Source organism: Hypanus sabinus, chromosome 11 (assembly GCF_030144855.1).
Source record: "Hypanus sabinus isolate sHypSab1 chromosome 11, sHypSab1.hap1, whole genome shotgun sequence".
NCBI lineage: Eukaryota > Metazoa > Chordata > Chondrichthyes > Myliobatiformes > Dasyatidae > Hypanus > Hypanus sabinus.
This window is the reverse complement of record NC_082716.1, coordinates 59,757,391-59,776,735: the sequence shown is the minus strand read 5'-3', so window position 1 is coordinate 59,776,735 and position 19,345 is coordinate 59,757,391. Positions and strand designations below refer to the sequence as shown.

General features: G+C 39.1%; 2 protein-coding genes across 5 annotated transcripts in view; one reads left to right on the top strand and one right to left on the bottom strand.

Annotated features, from left to right (window-relative positions):
• Nucleotides 1-7,508, bottom strand: part of dock7 (dedicator of cytokinesis 7) — a 182,299-nt gene extending 174,791 nt beyond the window's left edge. For all 4 annotated transcript variants that reach the window (XM_059984429.1, XM_059984426.1, XM_059984427.1 and 1 more), the window contains exons 1-2: nucleotides 7,359-7,508; nucleotides 4,428-4,530 (exon numbers count right to left, since the gene is read on the bottom strand). In XM_059984429.1, the coding sequence (XP_059840412.1) occupies nucleotides 4,428-4,530; nucleotides 7,359-7,396 (141 nt within the window). In that variant the 5' untranslated portion in view covers nucleotides 7,397-7,508. The remainder of the gene's footprint in view (nucleotides 1-4,427; nucleotides 4,531-7,358) is intronic.
• Nucleotides 1-12,624, top strand: part of usp1 (ubiquitin specific peptidase 1) — a 217,108-nt gene extending 204,484 nt beyond the window's left edge. The window contains exon 10 of the mRNA XM_059984432.1: nucleotides 12,250-12,624. Coding sequence (XP_059840415.1) covers nucleotides 12,250-12,258 — 9 coding nt within the window. The 3' untranslated portion in view covers nucleotides 12,259-12,624. The remainder of the gene's footprint in view (nucleotides 1-12,249) is intronic.
• Nucleotides 12,625-19,345: the final 6,721 nt, after the last annotated feature.

The following is a 19,345-nucleotide window of genomic DNA, read 5'->3' as shown; positions in this document are numbered from 1 at the left end:
CTGCACCATGCAAAGAATAATTCATTATTTCCTTTCACGTTCAAGAGCTAATATGGAAATCTTCTGTTGTTCCACTATCAGTAATCAGTACCACCCAATATAATTCTGAAACAGGGCAGACCAAGAAGGGAGCAATATTAAATCTTTCTTCATGCCAAGTTAGTGAGATGAAAGTTGATAAAATATACAGTTTTAAATTACTAATCTAGAAACAGTCCATCTCGATGCATTTCAAATCATATTCAGAGACATAACCAGGCTTGTTTGAGGAAAACTCTGCCCAATTAACATCAGCACATAACCTACACCACCAGAAGTCTCAACATATTAGACCGCTGTTATGCTAAGGTAAGGAAGGCCTACCATTCCTTACCCAGGCTGAATTTTGGTAAATTGGTTCACATGGCTTCCTCCTCCTACCTGCATACAGCAGAGGCTAAAGAGCAAGGCTCTGTGGTGAACTACATATACCTGTTTGGACATGCCCCCCCCCCCCCCCCCCCCCCCCCCGCTGACTGCTCCTGTGGCTCCTCCCACAGACCCCGGTATAAAGGCGATTGGAGGCACTGCTCCTCCCTCAGTCTCCAGGATGTTGAATGGTGGTCTCTTGCTGCTGACTGCTCTCTTCCAGCGAATAAAAGCCTCTATCTCGCCTCACATCTCTGAGAGTTATTGATGGTGCATCAGCTCCCAAGATTGATACAGGAGGCAAAGGAGTGGCTACGGGATTGCTTCGAGTCTCTGGACTGGCCGTGTTCATGTGAGATGAGAGACACATGAAAACAGCAAGGCGTCAATCATGGGTAAAGTCATCCCAATCACTAAGCACAACTACATGAAACATCACAGGAAAGGAGCATCCATCATCAGAGACCCTCACCACCCAGGATATGCTCCTTTCTCACTGTTGCCTTTGGGAACACTTAGAAATCACACTACCAGGCTTAGGAATAGTCTCTACCCCTCAACCATCAGGCTCTTGAACCAGAGGTGATAACTTCACTCAACTTCACTTGCCCCATCATTGAAATGTTTCCACAACCAATGGACTCACTTTCAAGGACTCCTCATTTTATATTCTCGATATTTACTGTTCGTTTACTTATATTATTGTTTCTTATTTTCGCATTTGCGTAGTGTGTTGTCTTCTGCACTCTGGTTGAACTCCCTAGTTGGATGATCATTAATTGATTCTGTTAGTTACTATCCTATAGAATTGTTGAGTATGCCCACAAGAAAATGGATTTCAGGGTTGGTTATGGTGACATACATGTACTTTGATAATAAAATTTACTTTGAACTTTGATAATTTGTTCATTAATTTTTGCCCAATCTGAAATCAAAGATGGAACCAACAATCAAAACTCTAAGCACTGCAATTTAACAACACTTCGATCACCTTGAACTAAAATTGACTTATTTTGTGTGCTTGTAAAAGTTGTGTTTAATTATGATTAATGTATGTTTCTCATTCGAGTGAATGCTGCTTATACACCTGTGGTTCTGCCGCAAGTAAGTTTTTCCATTGCACCTGTGTGTAAATGTACTTGTGTATATGACAATAAACTTGACTTTGACTCCATAGTTCACAGCAGCATCCACAGTTGAAACAAAAAATTCACTAATTGTTTACATTTTTGCACAGGACTCGGTTGCTGGTAAACTATGCAAGGGAAAGATCATGTTTGTCCACGAGGCCACCCACATTCAGATACTCTTGGTCATATTCTCAGCCCATCTGATTTTGAGAATCATAGTTGCTGACAGAGATTTGGTATCATCAGAAAAAGTGTGGAACTGTTTTAGGAGAAACCCGAATCACAGATTGATTCACATATCAATATTGATTGTAGCCCTACTACTTAAGCTGCTTATTATACTGTTGTCATTTGTTTCACCTACCCATTCAGCCCCGAGAACATTATCTGATTACAGTCAGTACTTTTATTCCCTTTTGAGTTAATTAATATTTTACAAAAATTACAAATGTAAATAAATGAACACAGAACAATTTTGTGGGCTTCATGTTCTCCAAAGCAGCAGGATTCCAATGCTTGCACCATCTTTTGGTTCTGCTCAATGCCTATTTCAACTGAAATACACTTAAGTATTATCTATTAAATAAAGCAAGATAGCAACATATCCAGTCACCTCCCAGAATGACAAAGTGGCCATAGGCAAGTACTTGGGTGCATATGACCAAACCATCTTCTATGACAGCACATAGAAACAAGAGACATTTCAAAGCCACAATACTGTAAGCAGCTTTTTGGCAATGTAATTTTTTTTTAAATAGGCAGCAAACACTTTCACATGTTTATCACTTTCATTATGTTGTGACCATGATGGTGCAACTTGTCAAATCATATCACAACTTTTATAATTAATCTCTCAGTTTACTAGTTTTTTTTGCTTAAGGTAGCAGCTCAATATAACTAAAAATAAGTCTATGTTGAATAGAAATCAAATTAAAAATGCAAAGCTTTAAGAACACTATCAGGATCATACTTCAAAAATCAAGGTCTAAAATAAATTGCCTTTTGATTTCCTCCTTGACCTCCATAAATTGCATACTTTTTCCAAATGGGGATTTTCCAAACAACATTTCTTTGTAGCCTTAATTTAAAACCCAATTCAATTTACTTGTTTTTGAAAATTGGGATTTATGAAAAGTCAAAGCCACCAAAATTACCTAAACCCATTTTATTGCAAAAAATCCAAACAATATGCATGTTCAAACTCCACTGTCAAAGTGAGGGATTTTACATCAGAGAATGAAATGTTTTATTTTGGACACTCATTCTCAAAACGAAACTCTCCAGGTTTAATTAATTGCATAATTTAAGATTCCCTTGAGAATATTGATTTATCCTCAAGCACCATCTTTTCAGCCCTGCTTTACCACTTATAATGACTTCTTCACCCATCAAAAATTACATTATTACATTAAGATAAATAACTGGAACATGTGATAAAAACATAAACCACTTATCTGCAACAGTTTAACATACCAAAGTCGCCAAATGAACAATTCATTAAACCAAAAACAGATTATTTTGGAAACACGCAGCAGTTACTTAGCATTCGGAATAGAGAACAAACACGTTAACACATCCTTCTTCAGAATAGATAAAAAGACTTGATTAAAATTTTTGTTCCTTTCATTTTTCATACAGAACAGAGACAAATGTATGGCAGGCAAGTCATCCAAAATTCATTTTAGCTTCTCCAGTATAAAGATGACAACACAAGCAATAGATACAACAGACAATGTTATTAATCTCGTAATACTGACAGAGAGTTTAGAGCTTAAATATTAAGCATTTTTCCACATGCTCCCTGACTTTCCCTTTACTTTCATCTTTGCATTATTATTTCTCATATTAACTTTAAGGTTAGTAATTATTGTTTGGTTCATGAAGGTGTAAATATGCATTACATATGATTTAATTATCATTTATTCACAGACCCAGATTTGAACAAGCAGCTGAGATTTAAAAAACAGATTAAATAAACTTCAACTTCTGTGAAGGAACTGGTTGATTATTCTGTTGTTCTTTACATAATCTCCCTTAGGAAGAAATAGCCATGTAGTTATTTCCAAGATCAAAAATATAAAAGGAAACAATTCTTATGTAACAATAACTGACGTCTTTTCCCTTCTTCCTCTGAAGATTAATTATATGTTAGGTATTGTAACTTGGGATTTTGACTGGAATTTCTACTGAACTTGACCCAAGTATCATCTTAAAAGTTGAAATTTTGGCAAAGCCTAACAATGAGCTGTCCAATTACGGCCAATCTGATTTTCCTCTACTTTACGAAGATATCTAATCAGCACATGATAGAGGTAGTGTGGAAGACATCAACTTTAATTAATTTAGAGATACAAAACACAAGACTACATTTAGGGCAATATGCATAAAATCATAGAAATCTACAGCACATTTACAGGACTTTTGGCCCACAATGTTATGCCAACCACGTAACCTACTTGAGAAACTGCCTAGAATTACCCTACTGTTTTATAGCCCTCTATTTTTCTAAGCTCCATGTATCTATCTAAGAGTCTCTTAAAAGACCCTATTGTATCTGCCTTTACTACTGTCGCTGGCAGTGCATTCCACGCACCCGCCAATTTCTGTGTAAAAATCTTACCTCTGACATCCCCCTTGTACCTACTTCCAAGCACCTTAAAACTATGCCCCTCATGTTAGCCATTTCAGCCTTGGGAAAAAGCCTCCGGTTATCCACACGATCAATGCCTCTCATCATCTTATACACTTAAATCAATCCCACTTTTGTATAACCATTGGTTCATTACCAAGAAATGTCAAATTTAGTAAATAGCATGTTCATCAAACAAAAGACCACCAATTCTGAATGTTTCAATATACTTTATCTTTTTTTTAAAAAAATGAACTTACTGAATGGTGAGAAATATTTGCCCCCAAGCTGAGGTTTTTGAGCAGCTGTGGAGAGCTGCCATACTGCCCAGAGATCTGTTTCCTTACTTCTGCTGCCACAGTTCTAAAGAAAGAAAAAGGTCTTCAGTTCAGTTTAGTGTCAGGAATCCACTGAACACCAGTTAATTAAAACACATCAACCATCAGCACAGATTGCTCTAATAGACAACAGAAGCCAATGTGAAATTTTAAGATTAAAGATTAGTTTTATTTCTCACATGTATGTCAAGACATCAAAATGTACATTGGAATGTATCATTACGAAGATACGCAGGAGGCAGCTCACAAGTGTCACCATGTTTCCGGCACCAGCATAGAACTTACTCGCCTGTACGTCTTAATGGCATACAAGAGAAAACTGAAGCATCCGGAGGAAACCCACACGGTCGCAGGGAGAAGGTACAAACTCCTTACAGACAGAGGCAGGAACTGAACCCCGATCACTGGTGCAGTACAGTGTTACACTAACTACCACACAAATGTGCTGCCCTGTTTGACCTGTTTGTGAGTATGAAACTGGAGTACTGCACTTCTTTGTTCAAAATAATTATCCACCATGACGAGAAATAAATTGGGAAAATTTGCAAATAACTCAGAGAAAATAAGATCAACATCTCATTATTCTCAGCAATTCTTTCAGTACCTGTGAGCTGATGTAAACAAAATCTTTACAAATAATTATATAACAATGACATTAGTCAAAATGTACAGAAGATGATAACAATTTTCCTACCTTTCAGATTTAAAAGATAAACAATATTTATCAATTACACTGCATCAGCAATGAATTTGAGGCGGGACAGAGCAAATGACTCATAGCAAAAGACTATTTTACAGCAGAAACATCAATTTAGCAGAAAACGGGATATACTGAAAGATCCAAAAACCACAGCATCTTTTCCCAATAAAGGCCACATATTTTCCCCAAAGGAAAAAAAATCATGAATTAGAGATAATTGCATAAATTCAATTTGTTCACCAAGTTTCACTGCAAGGGGAACTACCCAATCATAATAACTGCCTGACAATTGCAATGTCACTTTCAGACAAAATAAAACTGTTAAATCATTGTGAAGTAACCACACTGCTCGAAATGCTGTTGAATTTTGCCAATCATCCAGAGGTCTGGGTGACAGAAAAAGACACTGAGTGGGAGTTGTGAGAATTACATTCAGTGAGTGGAAAAGATGCAACAATGTGATTCTACAAATCTTATTTAGTTAAAACTCTGGCTTGACTGAAATAATTATCAAAACTAATGATGCTAAATTAAACTGGTAAAACAATTTCTGAACTTTGAACTTTTAAAGTTGGCATGGTATCGGATACACTGCAGCCGAATTATATCAAATTTGCTTCAAAACAAAATTAGAAGGGCCCTTAAATCAGAGATACAGGCCCCAAGCAAAAAATTGCATCACAACTGGACTATTCAGGGCTTCAGTAACATCCCTCTGAGCTCAGGAATATCTTTACACTTCCATAAATGAAATCCATCAGCCACAAAAGAAGTAATGACAAGTAACAGACATAATTTAAATTGTGCTGAAACTCCAACCCTTCCTAATTTTTCACTGCATGCAAAGCATACTGTGTTTGTCCTGATTATGTTTACTTAACTTTTAAGAATTGTATTTGAAACAGATAATTCAATTTGAAGTTTAATTTATTAGATCTTGAAAACTATTATAACTTCTGTTCCTTCTTTTATAAATTATGTCTGGAAGTTATCCTCTAAATATTATAACCAAAATTCAAAGGATTGTCGCAACATATTTCTTATGGAAACTAAATATTTTTGAAGATATGTAAATAAAACTTTGTTTATATTCATGTGTAACCATGACTAGAACGCCACAGATTGTTCTGAGGCATTAATCTTGCAATGTAAAATAAAATGGTTTGTATTTTAATGTAATCTCAATAAACTCCAAAAACCCGTTACACAATGGACGTGTAGCCCAAAGTAAAGCTAGTAAATCCAACTGGTATTCCACTTTTCTGAAGAAACCTAATTGCCAGATGTTATCTGTAAATTTGCATTCTGAACTTCAAACAGTAATATTGGCTCATAGTATCATGAAAAATGCAGCACAGGAATCGGCAACTGAGCGCTCGAATTGACCGCAAATGTGCGAATATCTCATTTCAACAAATTAATTATATTTTTACTTTGAAAAGTTGTTGTCCCCAAAAGATGTACACCAGAACCCGAAGAGGTTACAGAGTTTACACTGATTTAATGTAATATATAAATTACATAAGGCAGTGCTTTATATTTAATATCTAGTATCTAAAAGATACCAACGCAAACATCATCCATAAGTTATGCACTTCCATAAGTCAGTATAAAACATTTATTTCAGAATTACAATATTTATTTGTCGGTGTTATAATTTGCAATACCACATTCAGGAGCAGGGATTAAACTTTTATTTGAATTAACATATTACTGCCGCTTTAAATATGCAATCTGGAATTTTATCCGATGGGTTGCACCGGGTCCGGGCTGCGCTCTCTCCGGAGTATATGCACTATTCCACCCCAATATAACAGCAGCTGGCATTGTCGCGTTACATGCAGCAATGAATGCCATTGGAAACTCCCCGTACTGATTTAACTGTAACCAATCCATCGTTCTCTGTAGCATCTCGCATTGTTTATTTTTTTTGAAATAATCTGTCCCCTTAATTCTGCTCTATTGATCGCAACGCATTTGAGATTGCCTCCGCACTGTATTCAAAGCTGCATTTGTGTTCGCTGCTGCGGGAACTACAAAGCGGGGCTAGGCCGGGCTGAGCGGAGCTGACGAGGCGCTCCAGCCTCTCCGGCCAACCAGCCCGTCGACAACTGTTCACAGAAGAGCCAAGCAAACAGAAAGAAAAGCTTTACCTGCTAATTTTCTGGGCGAAGGCGCGGCGCTCAGCCATTTGTACCAAGAGAAAAAAGTGAGAGGGCGGTGGCGCAAAGCAGAGCCCCCAACCGTAATACACCGGAGAGGGCGGCGGGTACCGTAATACACCGGAGGGAGAGGGTCTGCCGCCGTAATACATGGAGAGGGCGCCGGCCACTGTAATATCAGGAAAAGGCGATCCTGTGTGTTACTACCCATTCCACGGCCTCACTTTAAAAAAGCAGAAGGCCTGATTTACTACAACACATCGGAAGTTTAGAGCCAGATGTGCCAGTATAGGAGGGTGGTGTAGATGGGAATTATTACCCGAGGCACCAGAAATGAATGTAGATTATGTTGCTCTAAGGAAATACTTTCAAAGGGTAATAGCTATTGAAATATGGGAGAAAGCAATACTTTTGCGCACAGTAATAATCGAGATATACTTTGCTGATGTTATTAGAGAGGCCTTCTGGTTTTCTTCAAAGGTGTTATGGAATATTTACCTCTCCCATTAGAACCACCAACAATGCAGCGATTCCTCTGTGTTGTGTTGGTGATTTTGTGCTCTGGACTGTGGAAATTGAATCTAAAAATAACAAGTTCTAAAATTAAGAGCATAGAGCCAAACCATATCTGGCAATTATTGGGACATTTATTGATGATTGAACAATATTCAGTTTCATTCACAACTATGCAGACAATGATGAAGTGCCCACATGTACTGTGTGTTGCTAGGCTTGGACAACGTCTTGCTTTAGAATGGTGAATGGAAATCAACAGTAATTCCAAACTGTAGTATCTATGGTTGAAAAGTGAAAAGTGCAGATTTTGAAATTTTGACATTTAAACGGAAACTGCTGGAGGAAGGCAGCAGGTTAGACAGCATCTGTGGAGATACAGCTGATGTCTTTGGCTTCACTGCCTCACCAGCCATACACACACACACACACACACACACACACACACACACACACACACACACACACACACACACACACCAGGAGAATTTTCTCATTCCTGTCAAATGAGTGGCCATTAACCAGAGATGCAGTAGTTTCATTGTACATTCTGTGGGTTTTTTTTGGTATTGTTGCAAGTATTGTCAGGTAAAGGCAGCTCTCACAGCAGAATACTCTTGATTGAAAAACACTGTTCTGATTTGAACAGCGTTGTCCAGTACATTGAAGTATTGTCATACCACATGATATAAACTTATTTTAAAATACACTGTTTGTCCTTTTTAAATAAAAATCTACAAGTCCATTCAGATCATGAATGAGATATACATATATGAGTTTACACAACTACAAATAAAGGCAAAATACTGCAAAGGCTCAGCAGATCAAGCAGCATCTGGAAAGAGAAAGTGTTAATGTTTCAAGTCAAAGACATTTCACTAAAACATACAATTAATTGGGTAATTACAGAAATATGCACAGTTATAAATCTACACAATGTCTTGCCATCTATAAAATTCTTCATCACAGTTTAATATTTCATTAACATTTTTTGCAATGCCTACTTGTCTGTAATTTCAGTAAATCACCCTTTGTTCAGGATTCATTCATGTTGCCATTGTTCTGGTAATATAAATATCAGTCTAACTTTCCAAGGGTTGTATTAATTGCAACATCATCTAAATGCCACTCTGATTCTGTACACAGTTTTCATAAAACTTAACAAAACTGTTCAAAAGCTAATTAATGCAAGTATCTTATTCTTATCCAATCCCTCTGGGTTGAAGATAACTTGCTTCAAACTAGTACTGCTTCTTCTTGTTAGAAAAGCTGGGAATATCTTCAGAGATGACGATCGTAGCAGACCAAGGACAGCCAGAAAGCTCCACACAGCTCCTGTAGGCTGGGAGCTAGCAGTTTATTTGTGACGTGCTGTCCAAGAAGCACCGATTTTGTGGGATCATTGAGCGCTTCGATATCAAGCTTTTAGCGACAGGTTTTCTCCCACAATCCAAGGAGATTCTTGTTAGTAGGTTCATTGTTCATTGTCCTATGATTAAGCTAGTGTTAAATAAATGGGTCACTAGGCAGTGCAGTTTGTTAGGCTGGAAGGGCCCGACCTGCACCATATCTCTAAATAAATAGGTAAATATTTAAGAGAATTGAGAAGGTTATGTGGTGCCCATTTCAACCATCATCAGCACCTATCATGGCATAAGTGATGCAGACATCTTTGTGGTACCTTGGTTATTTGACAATATTATCTTGCTGAAGCTGGTCTTGAACAGGGGTTCTGTTCTTACAAAAAGTAGTATTTATTATGATGAAGCTGTGCTCTGAGAAAGCATTTGTTAATGTGGAGAACAAAAGTATAGGAGGTAACAATTGGTATGGGTGAAAGTTGGGCTGGCTAATGGGAAACAGAGTTGGCACAAAAGGGTCTTTTTCTGCTTACCAGGATGTAATACATGGTGTGCTAAAGAGTTGCAGCCAAAACCTTTTGCTATTTATATAAATTAATTGGAAGAAAGCACTGAAGGTATAGTAGATAAGTTTGTTGACGATACAATGCCAGCTAAATTTTTCAATTGTGAAGACAGCAGGAGTCTTTAAAAAAAAAGGGGATTATAGATAGGATCTGGCAAATTGAGTACAACATGGAAAATGGGAAATAGTCCTTTTGGAAAGAAAAATAATAAAGAAACAGATTACCTAAATGGTGAGAGTGTATCAAGCTCTGAAATGCTAAGGATCCTGGATGTCCTGGCACAAGATATGCAGAAGTGCTACTATTCATGCCCAGCAAGGGAAAGAAGGGCAACAGAGTGTTATTGTTTTCTTCTAGGGAAACTGAAAACAAAAGTAGTGAGGTTCTGCTTCAGTCATATAGGGCATTGTTGAGACCACATCTGGAGTATTGTGTACAGTCTTGGTCTTCTAATACACACTTCTCATAAAGCATGTAAATGCACCGCAAGCAGTTAACTGCACAAATACTAGACTGATACCTGGAACGGGCAGGCTGTTTTATCAGCAAACATTGGATGGATGAGACTTGTATCCACTGCTTTAGAAGAATGTATAAGGACTTGATTGAAATGTGCAAGACCCAGTAAATCTTAACAGGGTGGATGTGGGGAGGATGTTTTCTCTTGTTGGAGAATCTAGAATTAGGGGCCACTGTTTAAAAATGAGGGGTTGACTGAAAACATGCTTTTTCTTTCCAAGGCTCATGAGTCTTTGAAACTCTTCCTCAAAGGATAATAGAAGCAGAGCCTTTGAGTGCTTTTAAAGTAGAAGAAAGTACATACTTGTTGAGGGGAGTTTGAAAGGTTAATGGTGATAGGTGGAAATGTGGACTAAGTTATAATCAGATCAACCATCATCTTATTAAATAGTGGAGCAGACGATGAACTGAAACATGTACCCCTCTCTAATGCATACATTCATATGCTCACCCTTATAACATGTAGCCATCAGTAACATGTAGCCATTCGGTCTTCCCAGCACTGTCAGGAAATGTAGAGGGGTCTTGATCCAAACATAGAGCAGCAGAGGCAATTTAGCGGTGAGCAATAGCTTTAAAAATAAACTGCAAAATAACATGCCACAAGAGAGAAAAAGTACTTACTAGTCCAAGGCAACAAGGTAACTGAAGGCTAGGAGCAACTGGTTGAGGCTGGCTGGTTCGGATGAGTGAACAAGGATTGTGGATGAAAGCTGGGTTTAAATAGGCTGCAGGTGATGAGTTGGAAATGAGTGACAGGGGACTTCTGTTAGCTGGGCAGAGACTGGGTTGAGTCTGCATGTGCAGGCCTGACACACTCATGTGAGTTGCAGGTTTTCTGCTGAACTCATATACCATGTATGTGACTTATCCTTGATGACACTGTGGATCTGATCTATGGGAATGTACTGAATGCAGCTGCCTCCTGCATGGTTCCTTGATTCTTCAGCCCATTGCATTAACTCATTCTGATTCACTTCTCTCAACAGCTTGTGATGTCATAAGATTGAAATGTCACTTCAGGTCTGCATTATGTCCTCCTCTGATACCTTAGTGGTAGATCATGGTGTGAATACACTATAATGGTTCATGCTCCTTTGACCCTGTTGCCAATAGCATTATCACCTTCTTTCCCTAAACACCATCAAACTTCTCTGATCTGTGCTCTTCACAATTCCTCAGTAATGTTCACCTTCAGAACTACTTCACATTGGGCATATAGAAGAGAAATGGTTGAGTCTGCAAATCTCCAAAGTAATATATACAGATAATGCTGAGAATATTCAGCAGCTTAGCATCTGCAGAGAGACAAATTGCTCTGTATTTCAGATTGTATTTCTTGAGGGTACACTGAAACAACACAAGTGTAGATTCTGCACAAATCAGTTCCAAGCTCTGGTCATTCCCAATTAGTGTCAGTTCAATGGTATTATCATTGTTGAATCCGACTGTCAACATCCTGCAGACGATCAATTCCAGAATCAGAATCAGGTTTATTACCATCGGTATGTGTCATGCAATTCCAGAGCTGAGGGTTAATACACCAGTATAGAAATACCACCACCTCAATTTTCTTCCAAGTTCTTTGCAATCAATATTATTATTATTTTATTACTAGGTCAAAATTCTCGAACTTCCTTGCTAAGAAGACAAAGCTGGTATTAAGAGCAACTCTTCCAGGGACATTATAGATGGTCAATAAATGCTGGCTTTTCCAATGACACTTCATATGAATGAAGAAAATGTTGCAATTATGATTATAGAATATAGAATCCCACAACATTTTATCTTTGAGTATTTAACCTTCCAGTTAATTCAAAGAGTGGGGATGTCAGTCAATATTTAAGCCACCTTAATTTTTATTGTGATAGCAAGACCCTGTTGGACCTTGGTAACACAGAACACTCTAAATCTGGTTCACAGGTTCATTGACAAGAGAAGCTGCGAAGCCTCAGCTGTGGTGAGAACTAAGCCTAGGCTGTGGAGTCACCTGCTGCAGCTGAACATGACAGGCAGTGAGGGAGAGCCTCAGTAGCGCATGCTGGAATCTGTACTGGGTTGGGGACTGGCTCTTTCTGTTGATGCTGCCCTCCAATGTTTGCTCGCTGAAAGAACAAGCTGGACCAGAACATTTTAATGCCACAGTCGTGTCACCCAGGGACTTGAGCTATATATTTGTTTTTCTTTGTGATTGTATGTTTTTTTGAAATTGTAACTATATGCAATATTTCTGGTATATGCTATGTGCCGTGTTTTGTACCTTGGAACTGTTTTGTTTGGCTATATTTATGTAAGATTGAATGATAATTGAACTTTAACTTGAGCTTAATAGAGGGAGAAAACTGTTCAAACAGTTTTGCAAGATTCTGATCTATTTTGATTATCATACTTTTCCAAGGTTTTGATCTCTTTGAGTAATATATCTGAATTAACTTTGTTAATCTTCTTGAGATACACAAAACATGTTCAAAGCGAACAAACCTAATCTTTCCAAGTATCTTAAAAGTTCTGAGATTCTGGAAGCATTTGACTGATCTGTTTGCAGCTGCACTTACTGCTTCTGGTATCTTCTTCATATCCTTACCATCTGTTTTTTTCTACATCTTTCAGTTTTCTACATTACCTTTTGAAACTATTACATTATTCAAAAAGATTTTGGCTCCTTTATCTTAAAAGATCAAACGACCATGTAATCTGGTATTGAGTCTGACAAATAAGAATACACCATTCAAGTTGTTGCTAACTCATCTCTTTTAAAGTGCAATAGAGTACCCTAATCAGAAACGGAGGCCCAATTGGTAACACCAATATTAAGTAGGGCATCGACTCTGGTTACTGTGGATAAGAAAAAAAACAGCTTATATTTAAATTGTTCATGTATAATATTATGTTGCCTATATTATTCATATGTTTTTTTTCAAAATTCATTAACACCTATTCCTTTTGACAACATTTGGAGACTACATTATTAATATGAGGTACTACAGGCATTATAATAGAACAGAATCCTAGAACAGATAAATACAATAGAAAATATTGGAAAATATTACTTTGAAGTTAATGTTTTCTGTGGGAAGTGTAAAAGCATTTACTTTGTATACAAGATTGTTAGTTTAGTCATTAATATTCTTATAATTAATCTCTGTGTAAATTAGGAATACTTATAAGCACTCATGATCAAAAATGAAATATTGGTTAATTAACGAGTTTCATGGTGTTTTTTATACAGTAGTGAAATTACAATCTTATCCATTAAACTAAAAACACAAACAATTATTAATCCAAGTCTTATTTGCTGTGTTCAAGTTGCATTAGGGTAGCTCATTTTTATTTTTAATTGCTCTGAAAAACTTAAATTCTGTTCTTTTTCCAAAAATATCCGACCTTGTTACTCAAAGTTGCTGACATTTCTAATATATGGGAAGATGTGCTACCACATTTTAATATCTGCTCCAATTAGACAAGACTTAATAAATTATTTAATCCGAGATGGATATTGCAGAAACCCTGAGGACTGAGTTGTGATTGGGGAAGGGGGTGAGGGTGTCTTTCTTTGCCCAATTTCAGCAAATGTTATTTGACTACCTTACTTGGTTTTCCTTTCTTACTCCCAGGAGTCTAATGAAAGCCTAGCAAGCTAAAAATCTACCTTGGGAAATTTTCTGATCTATATGGGTTAGTGCACCAGACAAGTTTATTTATCCCATACAGATTATAACAGTATATTCATATATTCACCCAGACTGGGCTACCTAATTGTTTGGATTGTCTGATGTTCACAACAAAAGTGGGCCAAACTCATGTAGATCCTGAGCTGGCTTGCCATCACCTGAGGAGTGCCACTTCTTATCTCCTATTTTGGATAATTACCCTACATGATTACTCCCTGATATGTTGGCCATTTGTCCAGCCCTCAGTGATTAATCAGTGTGTTACAGGTAAATATCACAAATTCATTACACCTCCCTCTGGTCAACCTTCCACTATTTTGAACACCTGCTTGCTTTTGAGGATTACCTCTTAGCTTCAACACATGTGATAGCTGTTCTTTTGTCCTAGATATCCCAGAAAAGTAAATGGACATTGCTTCATTCTGAGGATTTTTGATCTCCAGTTTATGTCCTATATTAATTTCAATGTTACTATATCTTTATCAATCCTCCATCCTCTACTTCACAGACCTGAATTATTAAATGAATTGAGATAGGGAAAGGAAAGGGAAGATGTATATATTGGTTCCAATGGTGGTTGTCCATCGTGTCTAACAATGGCAGGGAACTTGTGCAGAGTTCTGAAAGTGGAAAAACCGTTGCACTGGGGCAGTCCCACTCTCTTGACCTCAGAAGTCTGGGTCCAGGGGTATGACAAGCATCACAAACTGGGGTCTTCCTTGGTTGCGGTGGATAACCATGGTCATCAGTGTGCACACCTTGAACCTGGAAGCTTCATTTGAGCCCAAGGAGGACCTCTACTCTGAAAATCCTGTCTACGTCCCAAAAGGAGGTGAACTGATTCCACAGTCTGAAGGGATAGGGTGGGAAGGAATGCAGCCCACTGGGAAGTATAAGAATAACTGAGAAAATGCTTATACCATAGCCTTGTCATTACCCTGTTTCATCAGAAGGGCAAGCACGGGATTCCGATGCTAGTGGACCAAAGCATTGGCACCTGTTACATCATGTTATCACCTGGCCAAATGAGTGTTCACAGCAACCACACTCTGACAGACACTGATCAGTGTTGCACTGACCACAAATAACCCACCCTATTATCAAAAGCAACCCTGCCTCCAAAAGTCACATCCACTGAAGCTTTGCCACAATCCTGGTCTCATACCTGGTACAAAACTCATGGTCTACCGGGCATCAGTGGGCTGAAGAGCCACTTTCCATGCTATTGATTCCTGCTCTCCTATAAGATTACAACTGAATTCCTAAAGCACTGTAAGGTACCACCACTGTGGAGTCCACAAAATTATTTAAATTCACTGGAAGGATAAGTGGATTAACATCCCCTGCATTGAGGCTCTACTAACTCGCAGTCAGCTGTACTGTGCAGACCATGTCATTGGCAGTCATGCCTGATAACAAGTTTCTTAAAATGACACTCTATTCTGAATTCATTTGTGGATGAGATCATACAAACAGAGGAAACAATTCAAAGATAAGCTCAAAATTTCCCAAAGTAACAGCAACATTCTCACTGACTCCTGGGAACATTTGACCTGGGACTCCATAAAGTGGAGACGGAGCACTTGGAAAGATATTGGGGGGCTTAGGGCCATGCAGTAGAGCACACAGAAGCTCCATTTAAATCACACAAGGTGTGCATCACATACTATTCACCCCGTCACATTCTACAGTTGAATTCAGTATAGTGTGTTATGAATGTACTACAGCTCTGAGGGGTCGAAGGGTGCGTTGGAGCCCCCTCCTTTGTGAGAATCGCAAGATCACTTTTGAGTCAGTTCAGGAGACCCAGGAAATGAGAGAAAGACATGCAGAATCCACAAAGAGTTGGAATGTGTCCTGGCCTCCAAAAGGCGGACCCATTGATACCGGTTATTGTCTCTTGGAGACGGACTTGTGTATTGCATCCTGTATGATGCATCGAAGCCCCCAGGCAATGAACCGAGGGGGGTTGGTGGAGGGATTGCATCATCTCGACCTGATTGACATCTGAGACCCTGTGAGTCAGGATAAAAGAGGGTTTGTGGGAACAGCCCCTCAGACGCACCAGAAGAACTGCTAGCGATCCTGTAATAACAAAAGCCGGTGGGAAGGCCACGTGCATCCATTTCCATTTGCCCCGGAATCAGTGTGCCTTTACCACGGAAGAATGGTTTTTAGCTAACAACGGGGAAATCAACTCCCAACGACTCTCGAAGGATTGACATCATAAAAGGAATGGGCAAGTTTTAACCTGTCTTTCTCTCCAACCAAAACGCTGCAGCTTGAATGAACTAAAGTGACTTTTATATTTCCATCGTACAATACATTATCCCCTAGACAACGATAGAACTATTTCTTATTGATTATTATTATATCTGTGCTTTTAGATTTAGTATTGACGACATATATCATCTGTATGTTTGCATTGATAATATTTTTGTGTATTTTTATCAATAAATACTGTTAAAAATAGTACCATCAGACTTCAACGGACCTCTCTATCTTTGCTGGTAAGTGACCCAGTTACGGGCTTCGTAACAAGTGTCAATTTAAGGAGTCTGTTGTCAGGCATGCCACCTAGTGACATCGTCTGCCTTATTCACCTGCCAGTTGCTTCAGTCACCTACTGTCCCATCCAGGACAGAGTCTGTGGTTCCCGCTTTGGCTTCACCAGCCTCCTGAAAACCCATGGAACTGGAGTGAAAGTAAGTAACTTTAATCTCATTGAACGCCAGAAGAAGTGAATGTCATCTAGTTGCACAAAGATTCAATATTGTTTAATGTTATTTCCTGCACACAAGTGCAAAGGAGAACAAAATCACAAACAAGAGTAAAATCTGCAGATGTTGGAAATCCAAGCCACATACAAAATGCTGGAGGAACTCAGCGTGCCAGACAGCATTTATGGAAAGGAGTACAGTTGACGTTTTGGGTTGAGACCCTTCATCAGGACTGGAGAAAAAAAGACCAGGAGTCAGAGTAAGAAGGTGGGGAGAGGGGAGGAAGAAGGTGATAGGGGAAACTGGGGTGGGGGGGGAGCGCGACTCAATTCCTCCACCTCCGCCTCATCTGCTCTCAGGAAGAGGCTTTGCATTCCAGAACGGAGATGGTCCTCCTTCTTCAAAGAAAGGGACTTCCCTTCCTCCACCATCAACGCTGCCATCAATCTCCATTTCACATACATCTGCCTTCACCCTATCCTCCTGCCAGGGATAGGGCTCCTCTTGCCCTCACCTATTACTTCATTACCCTAGGCATCCAGCACATAATTCTCCGTAACTTCTGCCATCTCCAACGGGATCTCATCACCAAACTCATTTTCACCTTCTCCCCCAAAACCACCCACTTTCTGCTTTCCGCAGGGATCACTCACTTGTCCATTCATCCCTCCTCTGATCTCCCTCCTGGCACTTATTCTTGCAAGTAAAACAAGTGCTGCCCCTACACCTCCTCCATTGTGAAAAACACAATAAATACTGTGAAAATACAAAAGATAGCTTTTATGCCTACTTTGATTCTGTCCATAAAATGACACTATGTAAAGGGGGTGTGAGTGGTGCAAGTATTCCTTAAGTTGATAACCATCTCCTTAGTCTTGTTGACATTAAGGAAGAGGTTATTCGCCTGGCATCAGGCCCTGAGCTCTTCCACCTCGTCTCTGCAGGGCGTCTCATCATTGTTGGTGATGAGCCCCACCACTGTCGTGTCATCAGCGAGCTTGACAATGTGACCACTTGGGTGTTTGTACATGCAGTCATATGTGAGCAAAGTGCACAGAAATGGGCTCAGCACACAGCCCTGGGGGGGGGGGGGCACCTGTGTTGAGGGAGAAGTTGTCATGCATCCTGTTTGAGCTCTGTTCATTCAGAAATCCAACTCCCAATTGCATAATGGTGTATTTAGAGAATACACCACTCTCTAAATGGAGAAGGAGTTAGTTCACCAAGTCGATGGGACTATAGTGTTGAATGCCAAACTGAAATCCAGAAACAGCATTCTAACATAAATGTCAATGTCTTCTAGGTGTGTCAAGGCCGGGTGCTTTACAGATTCTATGGCATCTGTCAAAGCGGTATAGCCAAAATGGTGACCCACCACACGCCTTGAAGAGTACCATATGCAAACATATGAACAGAGATTGAATTTGAAGTACTCAGTCCTTCAATCCTGCTCTGCCAGTCAATAAGTTCCATTCTGTCGTACCTGGAAGTAGAAAACATACAGTGCAATACAGGCCATTCGGCCCGCAAAGCTGTGCCGAACATGTCCTTACCTGAGAAATTACCTAGGGTTACCCATAGCCCTCTAGTTTTCTGAGCTCCATTTACCTGTCTAGGAGTCTCTTAAAAGACCCTGTCGTATCTACCTCCACTGCTGTCACTGGCAGCCCATTCCATGCACTCACCACTCTCTGCGTAAAAAACTTACCCCTGACATCTCCTCTGTACCTGCTTCCAAGCACCTTAAAACAGTGCCCTCTCGTGCTATCCATTTCAGCCCTGGGAAAAAGCCTCTGACTATCCACACAATCTTCCACCTTGTTTAAATCAAGAATATATGTAGCTCTGCCTTAAAAATACGCAATGACTATAAGAGAAGAAAAAAAATGACAATTTTCTCTAACTAGGGGAAATATCCTCTCCACATCCATCCTGATAAGATTTTTCACATTATATGCTTCTTTCATTCATCTTGGTTAATTTCTGTGCAAATAAGCCAACCATGTCTAACCTCTCCCCATTCAGATATTGGTCCATTAAACTTCAGTGAGTTACCTCCAAAATCTTTACATCCTTCCTTAAATACAGAAACTGACATGATATCAATAATATATTTATAATGTGCAATATCAGTACTTATTCATATGTTGTCATCTAATTATATTCTGTTTTGGTTTTCATTAACCTTTTCTATATGATAATGATTAATTTCAGTGCTTGTGATCTTTGTGGCCATCTATGGCATAAAATCATAAGAAATATGTGCAGGAATAGGCCATCTGGCCCATTGAGCCTGCTCCGCCATTCAATAAGATCATGGATGATCTGGCCATGGACTCATCTCTACCTACCTGCCTTTTCTCCCTAACCCCTAATTCCCCTACTATGCAAAAATCTATCCAACCTTGTCTTAAATATTTACTGAGGTAGCTTCCACTGCTTCACTGGGCAGAGAATTCCACAGATTCGTCACCCTCCAGGAAAAGCAGTTCCTTCTCATCTCTGTCCTAAATTTACTCCCCTGAATCTGGGGCCTACGTCCCCTAGTTCTAGTCTCATCTACCAGTGGAAACAGCTTTCCTGCCTCTATCTTATTCATCCCTTTCATAATTTTATATGTTTCTATAA